This window comes from Nematolebias whitei, chromosome 5, assembly GCF_014905685.2.
Source record: "Nematolebias whitei isolate Nwh7 chromosome 5, NemWhi1, whole genome shotgun sequence".
Taxonomy (NCBI): domain Eukaryota; kingdom Metazoa; phylum Chordata; class Actinopteri; order Cyprinodontiformes; family Rivulidae; genus Nematolebias; species Nematolebias whitei.
This window is the reverse complement of record NC_056502.1, coordinates 8,961,704-8,982,008: the sequence shown is the minus strand read 5'-3', so window position 1 is coordinate 8,982,008 and position 20,305 is coordinate 8,961,704. Positions and strand designations below refer to the sequence as shown.

General features: G+C 39.7%; 1 protein-coding gene across 1 annotated transcript in view; it reads left to right on the top strand.

The window, feature by feature from the left end:
• si:dkey-22o22.2 (neural-cadherin) overlaps window positions 1-20,048 on the top strand; it is a 167,567-nt gene extending 147,519 nt beyond the window's left edge. The window contains exons 21-34 of the mRNA XM_037676138.1: window positions 136-320; window positions 677-915; window positions 3,309-3,586; window positions 6,154-6,368; window positions 8,258-8,385; window positions 9,448-9,575; window positions 10,352-10,463; window positions 14,371-14,551; window positions 14,626-14,792; window positions 14,913-15,177; window positions 15,568-15,748; window positions 15,874-16,124; window positions 17,515-17,672; window positions 19,281-20,048. Of these exons, the coding sequence (XP_037532066.1) occupies window positions 136-320; window positions 677-915; window positions 3,309-3,586; window positions 6,154-6,368; window positions 8,258-8,385; window positions 9,448-9,575; window positions 10,352-10,463; window positions 14,371-14,551; window positions 14,626-14,792; window positions 14,913-15,177; window positions 15,568-15,748; window positions 15,874-16,124; window positions 17,515-17,672; window positions 19,281-19,946 (3,154 nt within the window). The 3' untranslated portion in view covers window positions 19,947-20,048. The remainder of the gene's footprint in view (window positions 1-135; window positions 321-676; window positions 916-3,308; window positions 3,587-6,153; window positions 6,369-8,257; window positions 8,386-9,447; window positions 9,576-10,351; window positions 10,464-14,370; window positions 14,552-14,625; window positions 14,793-14,912; window positions 15,178-15,567; window positions 15,749-15,873; window positions 16,125-17,514; window positions 17,673-19,280) is intronic.
• Window positions 20,049-20,305: the final 257 nt, after the last annotated feature.

The following is a 20,305-nucleotide window of genomic DNA, read 5'->3' as shown; positions in this document are numbered from 1 at the left end:
GGAATTCTGCACATGCAAACATAGCTCGTATTAATGCATTATAACTTTTTAGAATATCCAATGAGTTACTTTCCTGTAAACAACTTTTAGTCATAAGGGGGAAAAATAATCCAATCTATGTGTCATCCTGTTAAGATTTTTCAGTTTGAACCAGAGCTCAGGTCAGCTCAGTGTCAGAGAAGGAACTCCTCCAGGCTCATATTACCTGCAGGTGCAGGTTTCAGATCACACCTGGCCAGATGTCACTTCTACCACTCAGGTAGACGTCACAGAGCTGCAGCAGGACGCCTTGCAGCAAGCTGCTTCCATTCGCCTGACAAGTGAGTATCACACTGAACATGGTCACTTGATTTTTCTTTTTTATTAACTCTGGGGAAAAACTAAAACCGTATTGACATCTCATTAAGAAAGATGTATATCTGCATGTAACAGTTGTCAGTGAGGCAAAGTGTTGCATATCCCAGAATACTTGTACTACAAAGTTCTAATTTATGGGTCGTCACCTGTCTCAGCTGTTAATAAAGCTATTAAACATAAGAATAAGAACCATTTCTCCTCCATTTTAGAGCTTCATCCTTCTATTCTTGGTGTTTTTCTGTTTTATTTGTCTTCAAATTGTTTTTAAAGATTTACAACATAAGAAAGTCAGTCTGTTTTCTTTCTCCTTCTCATCTAGACCTGACAGCGGAGGAGTTTTTTAGGCGCAGCCGTGTTGGTGAAGAGAGCCGATTCACCCTTCTCGGTCGGGCGTTGGCTGAAGTCCTGCAGACTTTGCCAGAGAAGGTTCACATCTTCTCTGTAGGCAACACTGGCCAGCAGAGCAGCAAAGGCCTAAAGGTTTGGTTTGCCGTGCACGGCTCACCGTACTACAAGGCAGAGAAACTACACGGCTATGTGGCGGCAAACAAAGACAAGGTACGGAGAGTTTCTTTTGTCCCCACTCCTCACTTTAAAAATACCTAAAATTATGTTTAACATCAACTATCAAGAATAAATTTAAACACCTAAAGTCTTGAAAACTGTCCAAACAATTGCAATTTTCATGTTTAAGACAAATATATATATATATATATATATATATAAATCCATGCATTGAGGTGAAAAACTGCTTTTATTTCTTATAAAATGTTAATTTATGTGCGTCAAAGAAAAAAGCAGATGCAAAATTGTTTAAGCTGAAAGTTGGTAAAACTGAGGAAGAGAAACAGATATGCAGAAATCAGTACTAACACATTAAACATACAGTGCAGAAGACTCCAGAGACAATCATGTGACCTAAAATCAATCATTACACACCCACTCACTCTCACATGCAGAGAAAAGGTTAAGAATGTTCATATTGAAGCATGTTGCTCCAGCCAGTGCTCACTTTTCACTTTTGCACATATACTCGTGCAGATTTTCTTGCAGATGATATTTAATGGATATTTAACATGCACTCCAAGGAGGAGACCTGCTGCTGATTTTGGATCAGTTCTTGAAAGGCAGCTGGTGATGTGAGACATTGAAGGACATGTTGGACATTGTTCCACTGAGCAAGAGCTCATTCAAATATCCAACTCTTGGCCGACTTACAGCTGACATTTTGTCTGTGAGACTAAAAGAGTACGACTGAAAGTACATCAGTATCAGAACTTTAAGCCAATGTAAAGGCACATTAAAATTTTTGATCAACAAAATTATGATACAATGGAATAAAAAGGTATAAAATGCATTCACAATAACAAAATAAATACCCAAGTATATTAGAGCTAGCATGGATCTTCATTGAAGTCCACATTGAATCTGACTGTGTGTCATATTTGTGACTTTTATTGTGAAATACGCTTTCATGCCACGTGTTCAAACGCTGAAGCAGCTCTAATGTGAGTTGATTTAAAGAACTAATATAATAATATTAATAATCTATGAAAACTTCTTAAAAAATAACTTGTAGAATAAATATTGAAGAAGAAAGGTGTGTCTTTGACTTTTAGAGCTGAGCAAATTACACATATTTGCAGAGACAGAAAAATTGTCAAAGACTAAAAATAAAGATAAGAGCAGAGAATCTGAATGAAAAGCAGGAAACTGATGATTCTGGCAACAGAGAGCGAGTGACAGCAAAAGATGAAATAACACAAACACTAAAGTGCATAAATAACATCAGAGCAGAAAAAACAGCAAATTCATAAATCTTTGATCCATTTGGAGAAGAACTGAAATGTTGGTATTCTCTGAAAACTCCTCATATTTAAAACAACGATGATGATCTTTGACACAATTGATCTCATTTAATTAGCCATATACCGTATTTTCCGCCATACACGTTGCACCGCCCTATAAGTCGCATCAGTCCAAATATGTCTAATAAAGTGGAAAAATAGTAGATCCATAAATAAGTCGCTTCACCGTATACATCACATCTATTATGCATCACCGCCGATGCGTCGCATTTGTTACGTGTCACCGCTGACAACCCAGAAATGTGGGCTGGAATTGTACCAAAAATCAATTGGCTGCCAAATGGCGGCCGCGGGAGCGTGCAAGGGAGAACTTTAACAAGAATTTAACAAGATTAACACTTAAAAACAATTGTTTGCTTGCTCGACATTATAGCAAAGGTGTGTCTCAGTTGAACTTTTACTTAATAAATGCACTTTAATGGTTAAATTAGCTGCATTTTGCCGGGACGGTGCTGCAAAATGAAGCTGATTTGACGTTTGCTCCAGGCGAGTTGAACAAAGGTGTTTGGCAAGCCAATTGTGCCACTTTTACCCATTACATGACACAACAGCATGCCATACACCTCGAGTGCCATCTAGCGGCTGAAAATGGTAGTGTTCAATATTTTCAGGCAGAATGAATGAAAATGGTCATCTCAGCCAAAAATTGGTTTATAAATATTAGAAAATAATCCATAAATACGTCGCTTCGGCGTATAAGTCGTAGGGCATGCAAGTTATGCAAAAAAAAAAAAAAGTGATTTATAGGCTGAAAAATATGGTACTGTTTAATAATTACCTTTTTCTAATGCTTTGTATAAGTTTTAAGAAACATAATGTTTTTTTATACAGTTTTTACAATCTAGCTCAGTCTGCCTACTTAGTGCTTTTTCAGCTATTCATGTACCAAAGCATTTAATCTCTCTGCCTCTGCTCTTTTATGGATTTTTAGATTGTCATGTTTGTTTGTTTTTTAATTCATAAACATAGTTTAGTGCTGTATTATTTTACCTAACCACACTTTGTTCATATACACGAAAATTATGTTCCAACTAACTGTGGTTAATTTGAGTCGTCATCATTTTTTCTTCTCCTGCTGAGCAGTTGGAGGCCATGTTGGGTGTGTCCATCTCCCAGGTGGGAGTTGATGACTGTCCGTACACAGACTGCAGTCAGTTCGGAGGCTGCAGCAGTGAGGTTTCATTCAGCCAGCTCCCCGTGGCGCTCAGCTCTGGTAACACCTCTCTGGTGTCGCTGTCGGCCTCTTCGACCGCACAATGCGGCTGCAGGGGGCGAGAAGCAATCCGCCTGCCCTGCTCCGCTTATCCCTTCAACCCCTGCCTCAACAGAGGCACCTGCCAGGACGGACCTCTGGGATACAGGCAAGTGCAAAAAGAGAGCACATAAAAATTTCTGTTCATGCTTTACATTCTAAATATTCACAGCACTAAAATGAATTGTATTAACGCTACAGCTCTGAAAATAAAAAAGCCAATCATCAACTCGTGAAGGAAATTCATTTTGTTGGTTTTATCCGTTAAAAATGTAACTGGATGTTGTTCGTAGACATAATTTACTAGAATTTGAAAAAGAAAAAGGATAAATATAGCTTTGAAGCCCGATGGCAATCAGTACACAGTTACACCTGAACTACAATTTATAGGCTTCCTAAGAATTGACTTAATAAACTGACAACTAGTGATGTGTCCTTCTGGGTCAGGGCTGCGAAGTGTGTGTCGAGTAATCCAGGAGGATTTATGCGGAGCGTTTATTGATGACACATGTGATGTTTGAGGCCTGGCTAGCGGGCCGTAACCACGTGACGATTCAGGAACTGGCTCGTTTGTATGCGCGAGATTTGAAATATAAGGGGCACACAGAAAAATCCATAATCATCATAAAGACAGATTAAGATAATTTTCAGATCAAATTCAGACTTTATTTGAGGTCCTCGTGATTTTTTTTTTTTTCTTTTATTCAACTTAAAGCTTCACAAACAATAGCTGCCCACTGCACCACCTGGTGGTGGATGGGTTAAATGCAGAGACTAATTTCGCCATTGTATGGAAACATACAGTGCTGACATTGTGATGACATTATTATTATTATTATATTATAATCCATCTACCTGTTTTACATTTATAGTCCACTTGATGGCGCAGTAGAGCGAGTGAAGCACCATGGCGCCGTCGGATCATGAGTCATTTGATGGAACGCCTCAGTGCTTCATGGCGCTTCATCTCGCCATCACTACTGAAAACTGTTGCGATCTGATGGTTAGCTGTCAAACCCAAGTGCAGGCATACCATGGAGACTCAGAGATTTACAAAAAAAAGGAGAATTTATTAAGAAAACCAAAAGGCTGACATGGCAGCAAATTTACATAAAACGCTGGGGACACAGAGGGAGCCGGGACGTGGAGCTTGACAGGAAAATGCTCAGAAAATGAGGAACACGGCGACGCAGACTTAAATAGGGACGTTAATGACAGACGAGTGACAACACCTGGGAAGGACAAGTGGTGGAGGTAAGAGCTGCTTACATGAGGGAAATAACTGCGGAGCAGGAACAAACACAAGATGGAGACAAACACAAGGGATCCTCACAGAAACAATCATTCACGATGAGCTTTATCATACGTTTAAAATATGTCCTCGCTTTTTATTTTGCTAAGCTTTAGATGGATATTCTGGCTTGTGAAGTGTTTACTGTCAGCATTCTCTTCTCTTTGAAACATTATTATAACACGAACAGTTATTTGTTTGTTTTTTGTGAAACCCTCCTGAAAGTTTCCGTCCCCGGCAGCTAACTTGGTCCCAAACTCGTTCTATTCTCTATTTGAAACTGTCGGAAATTTCCCCCATTTGCTGGCTGAATAACTCAAATGAAATCTGCCAAACATTTTAAAGATTTAATGTTCGACTCTGTGGATTCCAGCTGCAGCGATAAAAGTTTGAAGCCTCGGTTTTAGCTGCGCGCAGAGAAGCTGACGTAGAAACTGTCACACAGCTTCTCCGTTGGTTTGGATACGAGACGAAACGTTTCAGCTGCCACGTCTCAACGGCTTCTGAACACTTTCTGAGAAAGTGTTATACTTTTAAGTTGCTTTTAATTAAACTCAGTTTTATTCTTTGGTTTCTTACAGTTACTTCATGCGACTGTTTTTGTTAAGATGAACAAGTTTAAAAGGAAATCAGCTGGGCGATAGAAATGACCATTTTTACAACTTTGTCACCAAGATCATCCATCCATCCATCCATTTTCTTTACCCGCTTATTCCATTTTGGGTCACGGGGGTCGCTGGTGCCCATGTCCAGCAATCACTGTGCGAGGGGCGGGGTACACCCTGGACAGGTCGCAAGTCCATCACAGGGCCACATAGAGACAAACGAGACAAACAACCATTCACTCTCTCACTCACACCTAGGGACAATTTAGAGTTACCAATCAGCCTAACATGCATGTTTTTGGTCTGTGGGAGGAAACCGGAGTACCCGGAGAAAACCCACGCATGCACGGAGAGAACATGCAAACTCCACCCAGAAGGCACCTGGACCGGGGTTTGAACCAAGGACCTGCTCGCTGAGAGGCAGCAGCTCTACCAGTTGCGCCACCGTGCTGCCTCACCAAGATCATATTTTCCATATTTTGTTTGAGAAACATGTGATGTGAATAACAAACAGTAGACCTTTGTTAAAAGTTAGCCACACACTTTTTTTTTTTTTTTACTTAAATTTACTTTTTTTGAAGATAACTTAAGATAAAAGGCAATTGTGGTCACTTGTAAACATAAAGCACTGAGAACGTACATATAATTGTATAACATTTATTAAAAATGAATACAAATTGGAGACTTTAAATGCTCATTTGGAACAGAAAAGTTTAAACTCAACACGCAGAACAAACGTGCGTGGCTGAAAGTGTAAAATGTGCTCTTTTGGTCCCTCAGATGTAAGTGTCCTCCCATGTTTGACGGCCCCGAGTGCCAGCAGACCAAGCACAGCTTCGGTGGTCAGGGTTACGCCTGGTTCCCACCCATCAAGCCCTGCTTTCAGAGCCACATCTCCATCGAGTTTCTGGCCGAGTCCGTCAACGGGCTGCTCCTCTACAACGGGCCGCTGGGGCTCGTCCACTCTGGGGAGAAGGAAGACTTCATCGCTGTCGGTGAGTTTATGGACAAACTTTTCAGTCATTGAGATGTTAATAATTCAAAGCCAATAGGACATACATAAAACAATTTAATGAAATTATTAAAATTGTCAATAAAATCTGGTCAATTAAATATATTAAAGGTTCCTTTATGGTGTTTTTCCAGTACCCAAAAACAATAATATACCCTTAATGTGTATGTTTTAATTATTGGTACAATTTACACTTTTTTTCTTGTTTTATTCATGTTTACGTGCTGTGTTCTGTTTCAGCCTTCACATAACCAAATGTTTAGCTCGTTCAGAAGATGTGAGCAATGACTTTTTTGTTTTGTTGTCATTTTTTTATATTTTTCAAAATATTTACCTTGCCTATCCCTTTACAAATATTTTCCCCATAGAATTACAATGAGATCTTTTCAGTTGTTTTTTTTTTTTAAACAATTATTGATTTATTTAATTTTTCAATCTTCTTTTAGTTTTAACTACGGTATTATTTTTCTACTTTTAGCCTTTATCTTTCATTTGAATACTAATTTTACTACTTTAATTAACCTTTTATTATGTTTAGCGTTTAGCTATCATTTCAATATGACTTATTGGTATTGTTATTGGTAACAGCTGCTGCTTTTAAATGTGCTCAATAAATTTGACTTGATATTTAGTTTGCTGATTTAAATAGTTCTTTTCGACTTTGAGCTTATAGCTTTTTGCTACTTTTAGCTTTTAGACAGCCTATTGTTACTTTTGGATTTCAAATTGCGTTTTCCTACTTTTAATTAGCATTTTTCTACCTTTACTCTTTAGCTTCTAGCTTTTAGCTAGCGTTTTGTTCATTTTAGTTTTGGGTTGGTGATGCAATCAAATCAGTCTCAGCTCCTTTGGCGAAGTCATTCAGCACTCAGCATTCACGCAACATATTTTCGAGTTCACTCAGGAACTATTTTCCCTCTAAAAACAAAGATATTAAACTAAATAATAGTACATGCAGGAAGTAAATTGCCTTATTTAAAATGACACTTTCAGCTGCTCTGTGATTAAACATTTTTGAAGGTTAGATTTTATTTCTAATGCTTTTTTCATTTGTTTCTTATGATTTTTTTCCCCATTGTTTTATCAAAATAAGGAGTCATGGGTTCTATTTTTGAGTTAGAACAGCAGCATGAAAGTGTCCAAAAGCTCAAACCCTGCTGTTTGAACTGACCAATAGAAATTCACTCAGACTTAGATCATCTGTTCCCACCTCCTCTCTGTGAGCAGTTTAGGTGGTTGTGGGTGTGGATGTCCCATTGCTGAGACTTCTTTTTTTTTACTTTCTTTGATTTAACTTCTAAGCTTTTTTTGAGACAAACTAATCCCACCCTCACAGTGGGAAATCTTCAGCAGCTTGTTGTTTTCACCAAACATGAAGCGTTCATCAACGCTCTGCTGTAAAGACACTTTTTGTCAGCGGTGGAAACGCTTCATAAACTCTAATGTCAGCTCCCGGCGGTTCTGACGTGGTGTTAATGGATTAGCCTGCCAATGGCCTCTCAAAAGCCTCTTGCATAATCTTGTGGCATTAAAGTTTTGTAATTATTGAACCCGGGTTGTTGCTGCGTGCGTCCAGGGAAAAGAAAATCAAATATAACACCGTTGATGTTTCTAAAACGTTTTTCACTTACATGTCCAATACTATGACTGTGAGCTTGATGAGGTCATACACACACACACATAAGTGGACACAATCTAGAGACAGCAGGTGAAAAGATGTTCATGGATTCACACCCGTTGATGAAGGGCATTGCTGTACTTCCTGATTAGATTCAGCAGTTTCACAATGATGCAAAGAAATGACGTGGCAGACACAAATTCTGTCTCTAAAGTTAGATTTTCTTTTTTCCTCAATCATTTTTCTCCGTGCAGAGTTGAGGAACGGGGTTCCAGTTCTGAGTATAAATCATGGATCAGGAACACTGACCCTTCAGCTCACACCTAAAACCACCATCAATGACCGACGCTGGCATCGACTCGACATAATCAGTGATGGAAAGGTAAAACAGAGCGACCAATCAGTGATCCAGGATTAATAAACGAGCAGGAAAAACCCACCCAAATCCATTATGGGTTCTGCTCAATGTTTGTGTGTACATGCATTATATAAATTAGAGCCTGACCGATGTGGCAATTTTGGCTATCGTCAATACTGATATTGGAATGGAAATGCTAATGCCGATATAATGGCTGCAAATCTTTACACTTTGTCCCCAAGATACTATTTTTAAACTTGTTTTAACATTTGAAGTCTTGAAACAGTCTTCCATTATTCACCATAAAGTTAAGTGAGTTACAAAAATATAAATTAAACAAAGTAAAGCCATTCCTTGTTCACTGTTTAACCCGTCAGTCATATGGTGAAGGCCTAATTAGGACCGACTGCAGCTGAGTTTCTTATTTTTCTTTGTAGATAAGTAAAAATTTCAGACAAACAATGCATTTCATTGAAGACGACAAAGAAAACGTTACTAACAATGATTAATTTTACCTCTATGTTAGATTTATTGTTCTGGCTAAAGTTTTACAAGGCAATAGCCTATGCTAGGTTATCTAAATGTTAGCTTGCTAACTTGAAAGGCACTTAGCTAATAACGAGCGAGTTGGAAGACTGAAAATAATTTATCATTGCTGATTCTTTTTCAATGTACAGATCCGTTACAATACACTTTCCATGCTCCGTTCAGTAAAATACGCCACATGGTATTGTTCCCTGCTTCGGCTATGCTGAAAGTGAAAGTTAAAGTTAAAGTGAACGGCCATGATTTGAAAGTAGTCTGCATGCGCCCTCTGGTGGATATTGGATAATTACACCTTTTGCCTGTAAGGACACAATTTGTTCCCAGTGTTTATATTGGTTTATAATTGGATAATTATCACAGATGTCCCCAAACGTCTATATCGGCCTTACCGATATATTGGTCGGGCTCTATTATATATTGCTAAATATCTCATTCTTCAACCTTTTTTTATGATTTAATGATAAAAAAAATAAAACCAGTGTTAGTTATAATACATTTTTATATTATCTGATTGTAAATAAGTATTCTGCTTGGGTTCAGGTTGTCCAGCTGGTCCTGGATCAGTGTGGAGGGGTGGCAGCGAATGAGTTGGAAGGTGTTGGGGGCGAGCTCAGAGAGATGGATGAATCTGGCTGCAGAGCTGCAGGAGAGACACCTGGGAAGCAGAGGTATGAACAGATGTTAGTCACTGTGTACTTTGATGGTAAAATTAAAATTAAATCCTCAACCTTGTTGTGTGAATGATGATCTTTTGTCACCTTTGTTTTTTCTGTATGCTTTTGCAATTCAAACATCAAATTGTTCAGCTCATTCAGGAGATGGGTGTTATGACTTGATTTTGGTTATGTAGCTTCTATATTTTTCACAATATTTAACCTTATGTACAAATATTTCCTCATAGTAATGAATTATCTCTTCAGTTCCTTCAAGTTATTTGTTTTTGTTTGAAATCTGCTTCAGCGTACTTGCTGAGGCAGCACAACATATTGTCATGTTATGCTACTTTTTAGCTCGCCTTTTGCTACCTTTAGCATCTAACTACCTTTTTGCTACTTTTAGCATCTAACAACCTTTTTGCTACTTTTAGCTAACCTTTTGTTACATTCGTTTTCAGCTACCCATTAATTTTAGTTATAGTTAGCATAGGTTAGTGCCTTTAGCTGGTGTTTTGCTACTATTAGCTCTTAGGTAGTATTTTTTGCCATTTTTGGCATTTCACTAGCATTTTGCTCCTTTTTAGCTGGAGCAAATTTCAGCAGTCATTCAGCGCTCAGCATTCAAGCTGCGTTTTTGCAGAAAATGTTTCATTAGTTTGACTTATGACTTTATTCCTCTCATTTTTCTCCCTGATCCACATTTTTATTTTTTGCTTCATCCATCCCCCTTTTCCTTTTTCCTCTTATTACATTGTTTTTCTTCCTGCTTCCCCCTCTCACTCTTTTAGGTATTTAAATGTATTCCAGCCTCTTCAGCTGGGAGGAGTGAAGGAGCTGACTCCTTACAGACGTTATCGAAGTTTCACCGGATGCATCCGTAACCTTGTGGTTGACAGTCAGGTAACAATGTTTGTGTTTGATTATGCATGCTTTAAAATGTATTATGTGCAGAAATAAACATGTTTGTGCTGAGCAGACCTGCCTTATCAGTGTATCTCATTTAGTTTAATTCTTTAATGACTTCGGTTTTCATTGGAAATTAGGCGTTGGGAGAGAAGTGATTGTCTCCTCGATATGAACTCCATATCAACTGATGTGAATAAAACTCAACTTTTTGTATGTTCACATCCCAGAAATCATTAGCATTTCCTATGTGTGTGTTCCCTGCCTTAAAATTCAGTTTGTGTCTATAGGGCTGCATGTATCTGTTTGTACATGCATGAATTCACTTCTTGGTAGGTAGTTTCTCTTTGGTGTGGATCATTAGTGTGTGTGTGCTCCCGTGCAGCGAGGGGGTGATGGTCGAACAGATGGCGAGCTACGCTCGGCTCATCAGCCAAGGCCAATATAACAACATCACAGTCCAAGATGTAAAATAAATGGAAAGAATCTCCCTCTTCCGCCTCATTCTCCAGAAACTCAGCAAGATGCTGTGGTTCCTCTGCTGCTGAGTGAAAACTTCAACAACCTCCCAGAGATCTCTAAATATTCCCCAGGAAAGACTCCAGACTGCATTAAAGATGAGAAAATGTGGAGGTTTACTTTGTTAGCATTGGCACAACGCTGCAAGTGCTGTTCCGCTGTTCCTCCTGTGCTTTAAGTTTCTTCTCTCCTGAAGAGGTTTTTTTATGGTTTTGTTATTTTTGGAACATAATCAAAACTCAAATCAGCAGAGAGACAGTAATACAGATGTTACAACTAGAAAAAGTTTTTCCTGCAAAGCAAAGATGACAAAAAGGAAGCTGAGGAGGACCTTTACTAAATTCCTTGACTAATGCTAAAAGATGCTTCATTGATAAATGTTTGGCGTTATAGTCTTGTTAACTTTTCATTTTTGTTTTTAGATAAAAATAATAATTACTATATTTTGTTTTGCTAAAAAAAAAATAGGACCATTCAAGTGTGATATCTAAAAATGTGCAAACCCTTATACTTATAACATGTAAAACAGTAAATATTAGTATTATATTACTATTATCTTCTATTATATAACAGTAAATTAATGTTTAAAAAATCCACAGCTTAAATATAATAGAACTAAAACAGAAAATGTTTAATACATGCCCAAGAGCACTAAGCTAAATATGATCTTTTTTTTTTTTAATTCCCTTCAAATATTGCTTTATCGTGTCCAAGAGTGAGCGGGCAACCAGAATCCATCCAGCGAGCAAAATTCAGTGTCTTTAATTAAAGGTCACAGATGATAAATGAATGGGTGTTCTCATAAATGTGATTCAAATTGTCTGATTAAAATTTAATCGGACATGTCAGCTGATAAAACAGATCCAAGGCCTTGTTTTACTTTCAGACTGAGGACTTTTGTATGCAGATATTAAGATCCCTTGCAACGTCAACCCAAACACATATTACGTACACTAAGAGATTGCATGATGTTTTAATTGTGCCATTAAAGGATGCAGCAGTTTGCATTCATCCAAAAATTCCCCATTCCAAAGGACCTGTTTAGGACTTGTACTCACTGTTGGAAGATGACTGAATTTTACAGGTAATACTCCTTAAAAATCACTAAAGAGAAAATATGTGGTTATCACTTTTAGTTTGAGGTGATTCCTAAATTTCTTTGGTGCACAAAAGGAAATACTGTGAAATTATTGACAAACATATTTTATTGGGTTAAAATCAGATGAAAAAGCAAAGCTATTTTTAAAAATGTCCGCCTAACGTGTGCATCTTTGCTGTGTAATCAAAATTGATTTCCCAAATTAACTCGTAAGAATTGAACACACATTTTTGTGTTAGCGTGACTGACACGCCGCAGAATGCATCCGCAGTACGCCTGCCAACTGAAACAATGGGATTGTGTTGAAATTTAGTGCATGTCAAATCAAATCTTATTGCCTTTGGGACTCAAGGGATGAAAACAGCAGAATTAAAAGAAAGAAACTCCATAACTCCAATCTCGTGGTGGCAATGAACACAGCCTGGAACAGTGGAACCAGCACAGTTCTATTTTTCATTAAATGGGAAGGAAGTTTACAGATAAAATATAGAAAAACTATTTACCCATAAAGTTAAGTCAGGTCCTCTGGACGTTTCTTTTTTTTTTTTTTTTTTTTTAAATGTTTCATCCTTCATCCAAAGGACTTCATCAGTCTGAGTAGCCACAACAAACTCAGTCCCACAAGCAGTGCGCTCACAAAGTGGGGCCAACCAGTTTGATGGTGATAAGATGGTTTCTGGAGTCCGCCCTCTCCCCCGTCGACTCCTGAGGCAGCCATGACCAAATTGGCTTCCCCTCAAATTTACCACCTTTGCTGGCCCCCCTCATTTTGCCCCACCCCCTCCCGGTGCAGTAACCTAAGTAGATGTGAAGGCGCCAGTGGCTGCGTCGCTCACTTGGGTGGCCTGTGCTGGGACCCCTACCCTCACCCACTCCACGTGCATAAGTCTTTACCAGTATGTTGCTTTTTCTTGTGCTGAAGTTTTCTTTTTTGCAACCTCACACTGTGTTCCATAAAGGACACGGTGTGAAATGTATTTTTTTTTAACTTACTGGTACTTTTTCCTCATGTTTTCTCTTTTGCTTGTCTAAATGAAAGGGCAGCGCTTCCCACGAGGCTGCGGCCTCAGACATCGCCGTCTACCCCGGTTTCTCTTTGGACAGCTGTCTGAAATGTAATTTTGTTGTGCTTTTGTGCAATGACAATAAATCTGCTTCTGATTCTGAAAACATCAAAGTTCATGCTCAATAATCCAGGTAAAAAAATCCAACAAAGTCAAGGCAGGTCCTCTGAACAGTTTCTTTTTTGTTGAAACGTTTCATCCTTCATCCAAAGAACTTCATCAGTCCGAGAAGCCACAACAAACTCAGTGACTGAACTTTGACTTTGACCTGGATTATTGAGCATGAACTTTGGTGTTTTGAAAACCCTCAGGAGTCGATGGGGGAGTGGGCGAACTCCAGAAATAATCTCATCACCATCAAACTGGTTGGCCCACTATGTTTAATTCAATTCAATTTAATTCAGTTCAATTCAGTTCCGTTTATTTATACAGCGCCAAGTCACAACAGAAGTCGTCTCAGGGCACTGAACAGAGACATTCATACATAAAAATAATAATCTAACATTATTTATCTGAGGAGCAGACTGCTTTGAGTTTAACTCCATCACAGAACTCTCATCTTGAGCATGAAGGCGACAGTGGAAAGAAAAAACTCCCTCATGAGGAAGAAACTTTTAGCAGAACCAGGCTCAGGACAAGCGACCATCTGCTTCGACTGGCTGGGTTTGAGAGGAACAGGAAGAAAGAACAGATACACAATGGCAGGTCCAGAATCACATGTTAAGATAGAAAAAGTATCAAATGAAAACTATTCAATTTTAACAGTTCTTTTAAGGAAATGTATGAGTGTGCTGCTTATGGGACTGAGTTTGTTGTGGCTCCTCGGACTGATGAAGTCCTTTGAATGAAGGACGAAACGTCTCAACACAAAATAATCCGTCCAGAGGACCTGCCTTAACTTTGTTGGATTTTTTTACCTGGATTATTAAACATGAACTTTGATATTTACTCATAGATGTCCTGATGCTGCTCAGTAATCCAGGTAGATCATTCTAACAAGGGTAAGTCAGGTCCTCTGGACAGGTTCTTCTTTGTTGAAACATTTTGTCTTTTATCCAAAAGACTTCAGTCTGAGTTCTTCAGTCTTTTGGATAAAAGACAAAACGTTTCAATAGACGAATCAGTCCAGAGGACCTGACTTAACCTTGTTCGATATTCACCCATAGAGTTTTGTTAGGAAGAGTAAGTCACTGTTTTACCTTCTCCCCTCTGTGTGCCTCAGGTGTATGATCTGGCCTCTCCGGGTGAAAGTGTTGACAGCGCGCCAGGCTGCAGGCTCACTGATGGCGTGTGTGTGACGGCGGCCGGTCCTTCGTGTGGCGTTCACTCCTCCTGCCTCGCCGACTGGGGCTCCTTCAGCTGTGAGTGCCATCCAGGGTACACCGGACACAAGTGTGACAGAGGTGAGAAACGGTAAATCCTTTCCCTTAAAAGAAGAAAACCTGGGTTTAATCTCCATCTCCTCCTCACCTTTAAGCTGTACCGGAGTCCTCGTTCGACGCGAACAGCGTGATGCGTTTTCAGCTCAGAGGAGGCGGCAGCTCCCGACGCACCAGCGTCCAGCTTCTCCTCCGCACCAGGGCCACATCAGGAACTCTGCTGTCAATGGCGTCGCGGGACGCCAACGAGTACATCATCCTGGAGGTCAGTCCACATCTGGAACCAGTTTCACTGACCTCTCATGCAGCTTCTTAACGCCTCCCATTTTTAATTTTCACATTTTACAAACTGAGGTCTGAGTGATTTTTTTATTTTATTTGTCAGATCGTTGAGGGTCACGTCTCGGTACAAGCCAACCTGGGGGACGGTCCTCACTCTCTCAAGCTCTCCGGTCACCGGGTGGATGTTGGACAGTGGCTCTTGATCAGCCTCAGTCGCCATGACAACACCTTCACCCTGCGACTTGAACAAGGAGGGGGCTCCCGGGAGGTTCAGGCTCGGCTGGGGTTCCACAGGGAGCTCGTGGTCCATCCAGCAAGTCTGACGATCGGAAACGGACCAAACTCTGGAGACAAGGCTGACTTTCTGGGTAAGAGCTGGATCTCTTTCAGCTCCTTCTTTCAAAAGGTTTTTGTTTCTGCAAGAATGTTTTAAACAGACTAAAAACTCACTAAAAACTGTGATATGCAAAGGTAGCAAAACTAGTTAAATTCATTAAAGAGGCATACGGTTTCTAAAAGTGGCTCAAGAATACAAAAGTAAAGAAAAATGTCGAAGAAACTGAATCGATGTTAATGTAACTTTTTTTGAAACAAGGTTTAATATTGTGAAAAGTATAACAGAAAAATTGATGTGAAAAATTAAAATAACACAAAGTAGTAGTTTGACTACAAATAAAACAGAAGACGCTAATAAAAAGGAAAACAATTGCACAAATGCTGACTCGGCATTTACACAGTCGTGGTTTGTTCTCATGCAGGCTGTCTGCGCGACGTTCGTTTTAACGGTCATGTCCTTCCTCTGGACGGCCAGAGTCGGGACTTAGTAATGGTTCTAGAGAGACGAGGCGTCACGGCTGGCTGCTCCAGCGACGCCTGCAGCAGCCAGCCGTGCCGCAGCCCACTGCGCTGCATCGACCTGTGGAGGAAACACCAGTGCAGGTAAACAAATACAAACCAACTCAACTTCGATTCATTCACACCGATTCAAGATTATTTCTAATATTTGAGAATTGTCATGCTGTTAACTCATCTTGTCATCTCTCCTGATCTCCATCCTGTCCCAGGTGTCCCGGTGCTCAGGTGACAGTGACGGATGACTCCGGACAGCAGCATTGTGTTGCATCGCCCTGCGGACCTTCCTCTTGCCGTAATGGCGGCTTATGCCAGGCCCTGTCTCCTGACAGTTACCAGTGTCGATGTCAGGAGGGTTTCAGGGGTCAGCGCTGTGAGCTCGGACAGGTCAAAGGTCACCGGCTAGCTGCTCTCAGTCCCAGCTCCATCCTCGCCATCAGCATGTGTCTGCTTATCTTCATTGGTAAGGCTGAAGAAAACCGATGTGAATTTTGGAAGACCAAAGTGAAGTTAACCTTTACTGAACTTTTCTGTCACTCAGACAAATTACACAATTTACTTATTTAATAAGTTCATTAGATCTTTAAAAAGATGTAATGTGATGTTTCAAGAGAGAAACTGATGCATTATAAAAGTCATTCTGAACTATCCATGACATCAAGTGTCTACGACTGATTAGCATAAAATATCCTGATGCATGCTCAATAATCCAGGTAGAATAATCTAAAAAAGCATAAACATAACATAAGCTTAAGTGTTTGACAAGCAAAGACAAAGAAAAATAAAATTAAGGCTTTGTACTCACAGGCATGCTCTCAATTTAACCATCTCCTCAGAGACCCTTTAGTTTTAATGTGTAACAGTTTGCTGATGAATAGTTGTTGTTTTCCATGAGATCAAACGCGAATAGAGAGTTTTAACTGGGGAAACTAAGATCAGTAAAAATTTACATACTGTGTTTTTTGGATTATAAGGCACATTAAGCGAAACAAAAACAGTCAGATAAGTCAAACTTTATTCAACTCATTCACAGTAACTCCCAACATTGTTCAGTTGTACCACAAAATCAGTTCAAGGTCGGTGAGCACAATCAGAATATATAAGGCTCACTGTTGATTTTTGAGAAAATTAAAAATTTTAAGCGTGCCTTATAGTCTGAAAAATACGGTATTTTGTCCATTTATACGAACCATTTGACTTCTTCAGCTTCAAAGGTGTAGTAAAATCAGGTTTAGTGTTCCTTCACTTCTAGGCGTCATTACATATAACTGTACTCTAAAAAATGTTGATTTCATTTTGCTTCTACTTCCAGACTTACAGCACTGAAAACTGCAGTGTAGATGTTGATACTCTTGTTTTCAGCTATGTATCTTTATACTACTGCTTCATAATGAACATATTTATGATTTATAGGGGAAAAAATGGTCCACATAACAATTTTCTGTTGCATTTCTTGTGTTTATGTAACCCATGTGCAGGCAGGACTCGGAGAACTCAGGATTTAAAGTAGAATATATATATTTAATAAGGGAAAAGCTGATGTGCAGCAAACTTGCATGATCTCAGGGATGACACGGAGGAAGACAGAAGTATAACGTCATACAAGACAATGCCCAGAACACAGAGACACAGACTTAAATACAGACGCTAACGAATAGAGAATGACAAACACCTGGAGTAGGAGAACAGGTGGCGGAGGCAGGCGCTGATTACACGAGGGAGGCTCACACTAGAAAACACAAATCCTCACATTTTCAATGTCCCCGTCGGAAAATTATTGCCTGATCTGGAAAAGTAAAAACACAAAATGATGATACAAAGTATTGTCCTCCCTGCTGTGTGTGTGTGTGTAGTTGTGTTAGTGGCTGTGACCGTTTGGAACCAGAAAGGCAGCAGAAACAAGTTCAGGAAACGAGGAGTTTATCACATTCCCGCTGAACACGAGAGCTGGGAGGACATCCGAGAAAACATCCTCAACTACAACGAGGAGGGAGGAGGAGAGCAGGATCAGGTACACAAACACACACATAGACACAAATAACTTTTGTAGTGACTGACTTGGAATTTGTTGTAAAATTTGACCAAAGAACAATGCCATGTCCAAGATCCACTGATCCGACACCAATACCTTTAAAATAACACAAACCCAACCCAAATGTTTACCTATAAACAGCGTTTAGCACATTTTAAATCACCTTCTCTGTAACATCAGTGTCCAGGAGACAGACTAAAAAGTATTAAGGAAACTATGGTATTGATAAAATACTTGGCTGAATAAAAGACAAAGCTCCAACTAATTTTGGAAGATGCATCATGCATCACAATAAATGTTGTAGCTCCCTGGGGGGGAAAAAAAATAATAATTTCAGACAAGTAAAATATTCATGATGACTGATTCTGTCACAAATTATGCCTTTGCATGTAGACGTCATAAATAATACATGCTTTAAAACGTAGACTGCCGCTTTATTTGCATTACATTTTATAGAAATATGTTAATGTAGCAGTCACATCACTGCAAACATTTAACTGTACTAGTGAGCAAAGTCAATGATAATACATCGATTTTCATTATTTAACTGTTGTGCATAAAATATTGGAATAAATTGGCCCAATTAGGCTCGGTCCACTTGTAGGTGCTTCGGCTGATCTTCACATTTACCAATTCCGACTTCTTACATTTTTGCTGTTCAGTTTGTAAATTTCACACAGCTTCTGTTGATTTATATGAAACAGCAGTCAGATCCTAGAAGAAAAAAAAGAGATACAGAGACATTGTGTTTTATTCAAAAATACCACGAGAAAGCTCGAACTGCTGAATGACTTTAAAGAAACTTGTTAAAGAAGCTAAAACAGGGGTATCCAACTGACGGCCCACGGGCCACTTCCGGCCCACGGGTGACTTCAGTCCGGCCCACCAATGAGTTCTTTTTTTTTTTTTTAATGGTGGGTCAGGGTTTGGGTTTTGAGTTTGGTTTTTTTTTTTTGTTTTGTTTGTTTGTTTTGTTTTTGTTTTTTTTTTTTGTGATGGCCTCCCTTCTCCCCTTACAGCCATCCTCTCCACAACATTATTATGAAATATTTATTATAGTGACTATCTAGTGTAGGTTTTTTTTTTTTTTAATAGGATAGAAAGAAAGAAAAGACAAAGTAAGACTCCAAAATATAAGAATTATATACAAATAGAGCACATGTCAAAACACCCGGCCACTGTCTGTTCACCTGCAAAGAACATGACAAAACACAGCAACAAAATACATATGTATAAAGAACTTAAAATATTCATGGCTTTGCAGTAGGTTTTTGTTTGTTGCATTATTGCATTTATGAGTCAATGCAACAAAATAAAAAAAATAAATGGTAAATAGATTATTGTACCTGATTTATTTACATAATGACTTTAATTGCTGGATGTCCGGCCCCTGCAGGCTTTCAGTAACTGTGGCCCCCTGGGAAGGTTTAGCTGAATAGCCCTGAGCTAAAAGAACACAAACTAAAAGCTAAAAGGACAAAATGCTAACTAAAAGCTGAAATGAGCAAAGAGAAAACTAAAAGTAGAAACAAATGGCACGTGTGTTTTTATTGAGTGAGTTGTTCTTTGTTTCCTCCATCCCTTCAGAATGGTTATGACATCACAGAGCTCAAGCGTCCACTGTGCTCCAGTCTGTCCCAGTCGTCCTCCTGCACCACAGCCCCGCTCATCAAGTCCTCCCCGGGCTCCCAGGAGGAAGTCCATCCATCCAGTTCCTCCTGCAGCTCAGGCGCTCCATACCTCAGCATCCCACATCACCACCACCACCAGCAGCACGCAGTCAATGCTGGCTACAACAGCGACGCCACCTACGCCAGCTTCACGTCTCACAGGGGCAGAGACACGGAGACGAATGACGCGGGCAGTTGCGTCGAGGCCCCGTCTGCGTCGCGCTCCCATGTGGACTTTAAAAGCTACGTGGCGCGGATAGTTTGGGAGGCAGACAATGACTGCGACGCTTTCCCACCCGACGCTTACCACGTCTGGTGTGTGGAAGGTTCAGGGTCCTCAGCAGGAAGCCTCAGCTCTTTGGGCTCCGCGGTGACCTGTAGAAAAATGAGTACAAGCAACGAGGAGGAAGAGGAGGAAAGTAATGAAGGACGTTTTGTTTACGACAGACTGTCTCGGTGGGGCCCAAAGTTTCAGGCTCTGAGTGAGATGTATGACCGGCCCCAGCTGGCCCTCACATACAGAGACGCTATAGCCTACATACAGAGGAGCCACAGTCACGACCCGCTGCCTCAGCATCACTAGGGGGTGGGAGGCGGGGGACACAGCCCCCCTCAACGGCACAATCATTCAACGTTTATGTGAACAGAAGGGAGATCAGTGCTGCATTCACACCTTATACCAAGTCTGGACAGAAAGAAAGGCGTTGTTCTCCAGAGCATCTGTGTTTATTATTATCATCCTGTTTATGGATAATTATGAAAATTATAAAATTTAATCCTATTAAACCACAAACGTCCATCTGGAGTTGTTGGTTTAATATGTGGGCAAATAATAATTTTTCTGAGGCACCAAAAGAATCCACTGAAATCAAATCAAAGAAAGAAACCGAATGAAAAGCAGAAGGAGTAAAGTTTGGTAAGTTGTTTTTCTACGAGAATAAC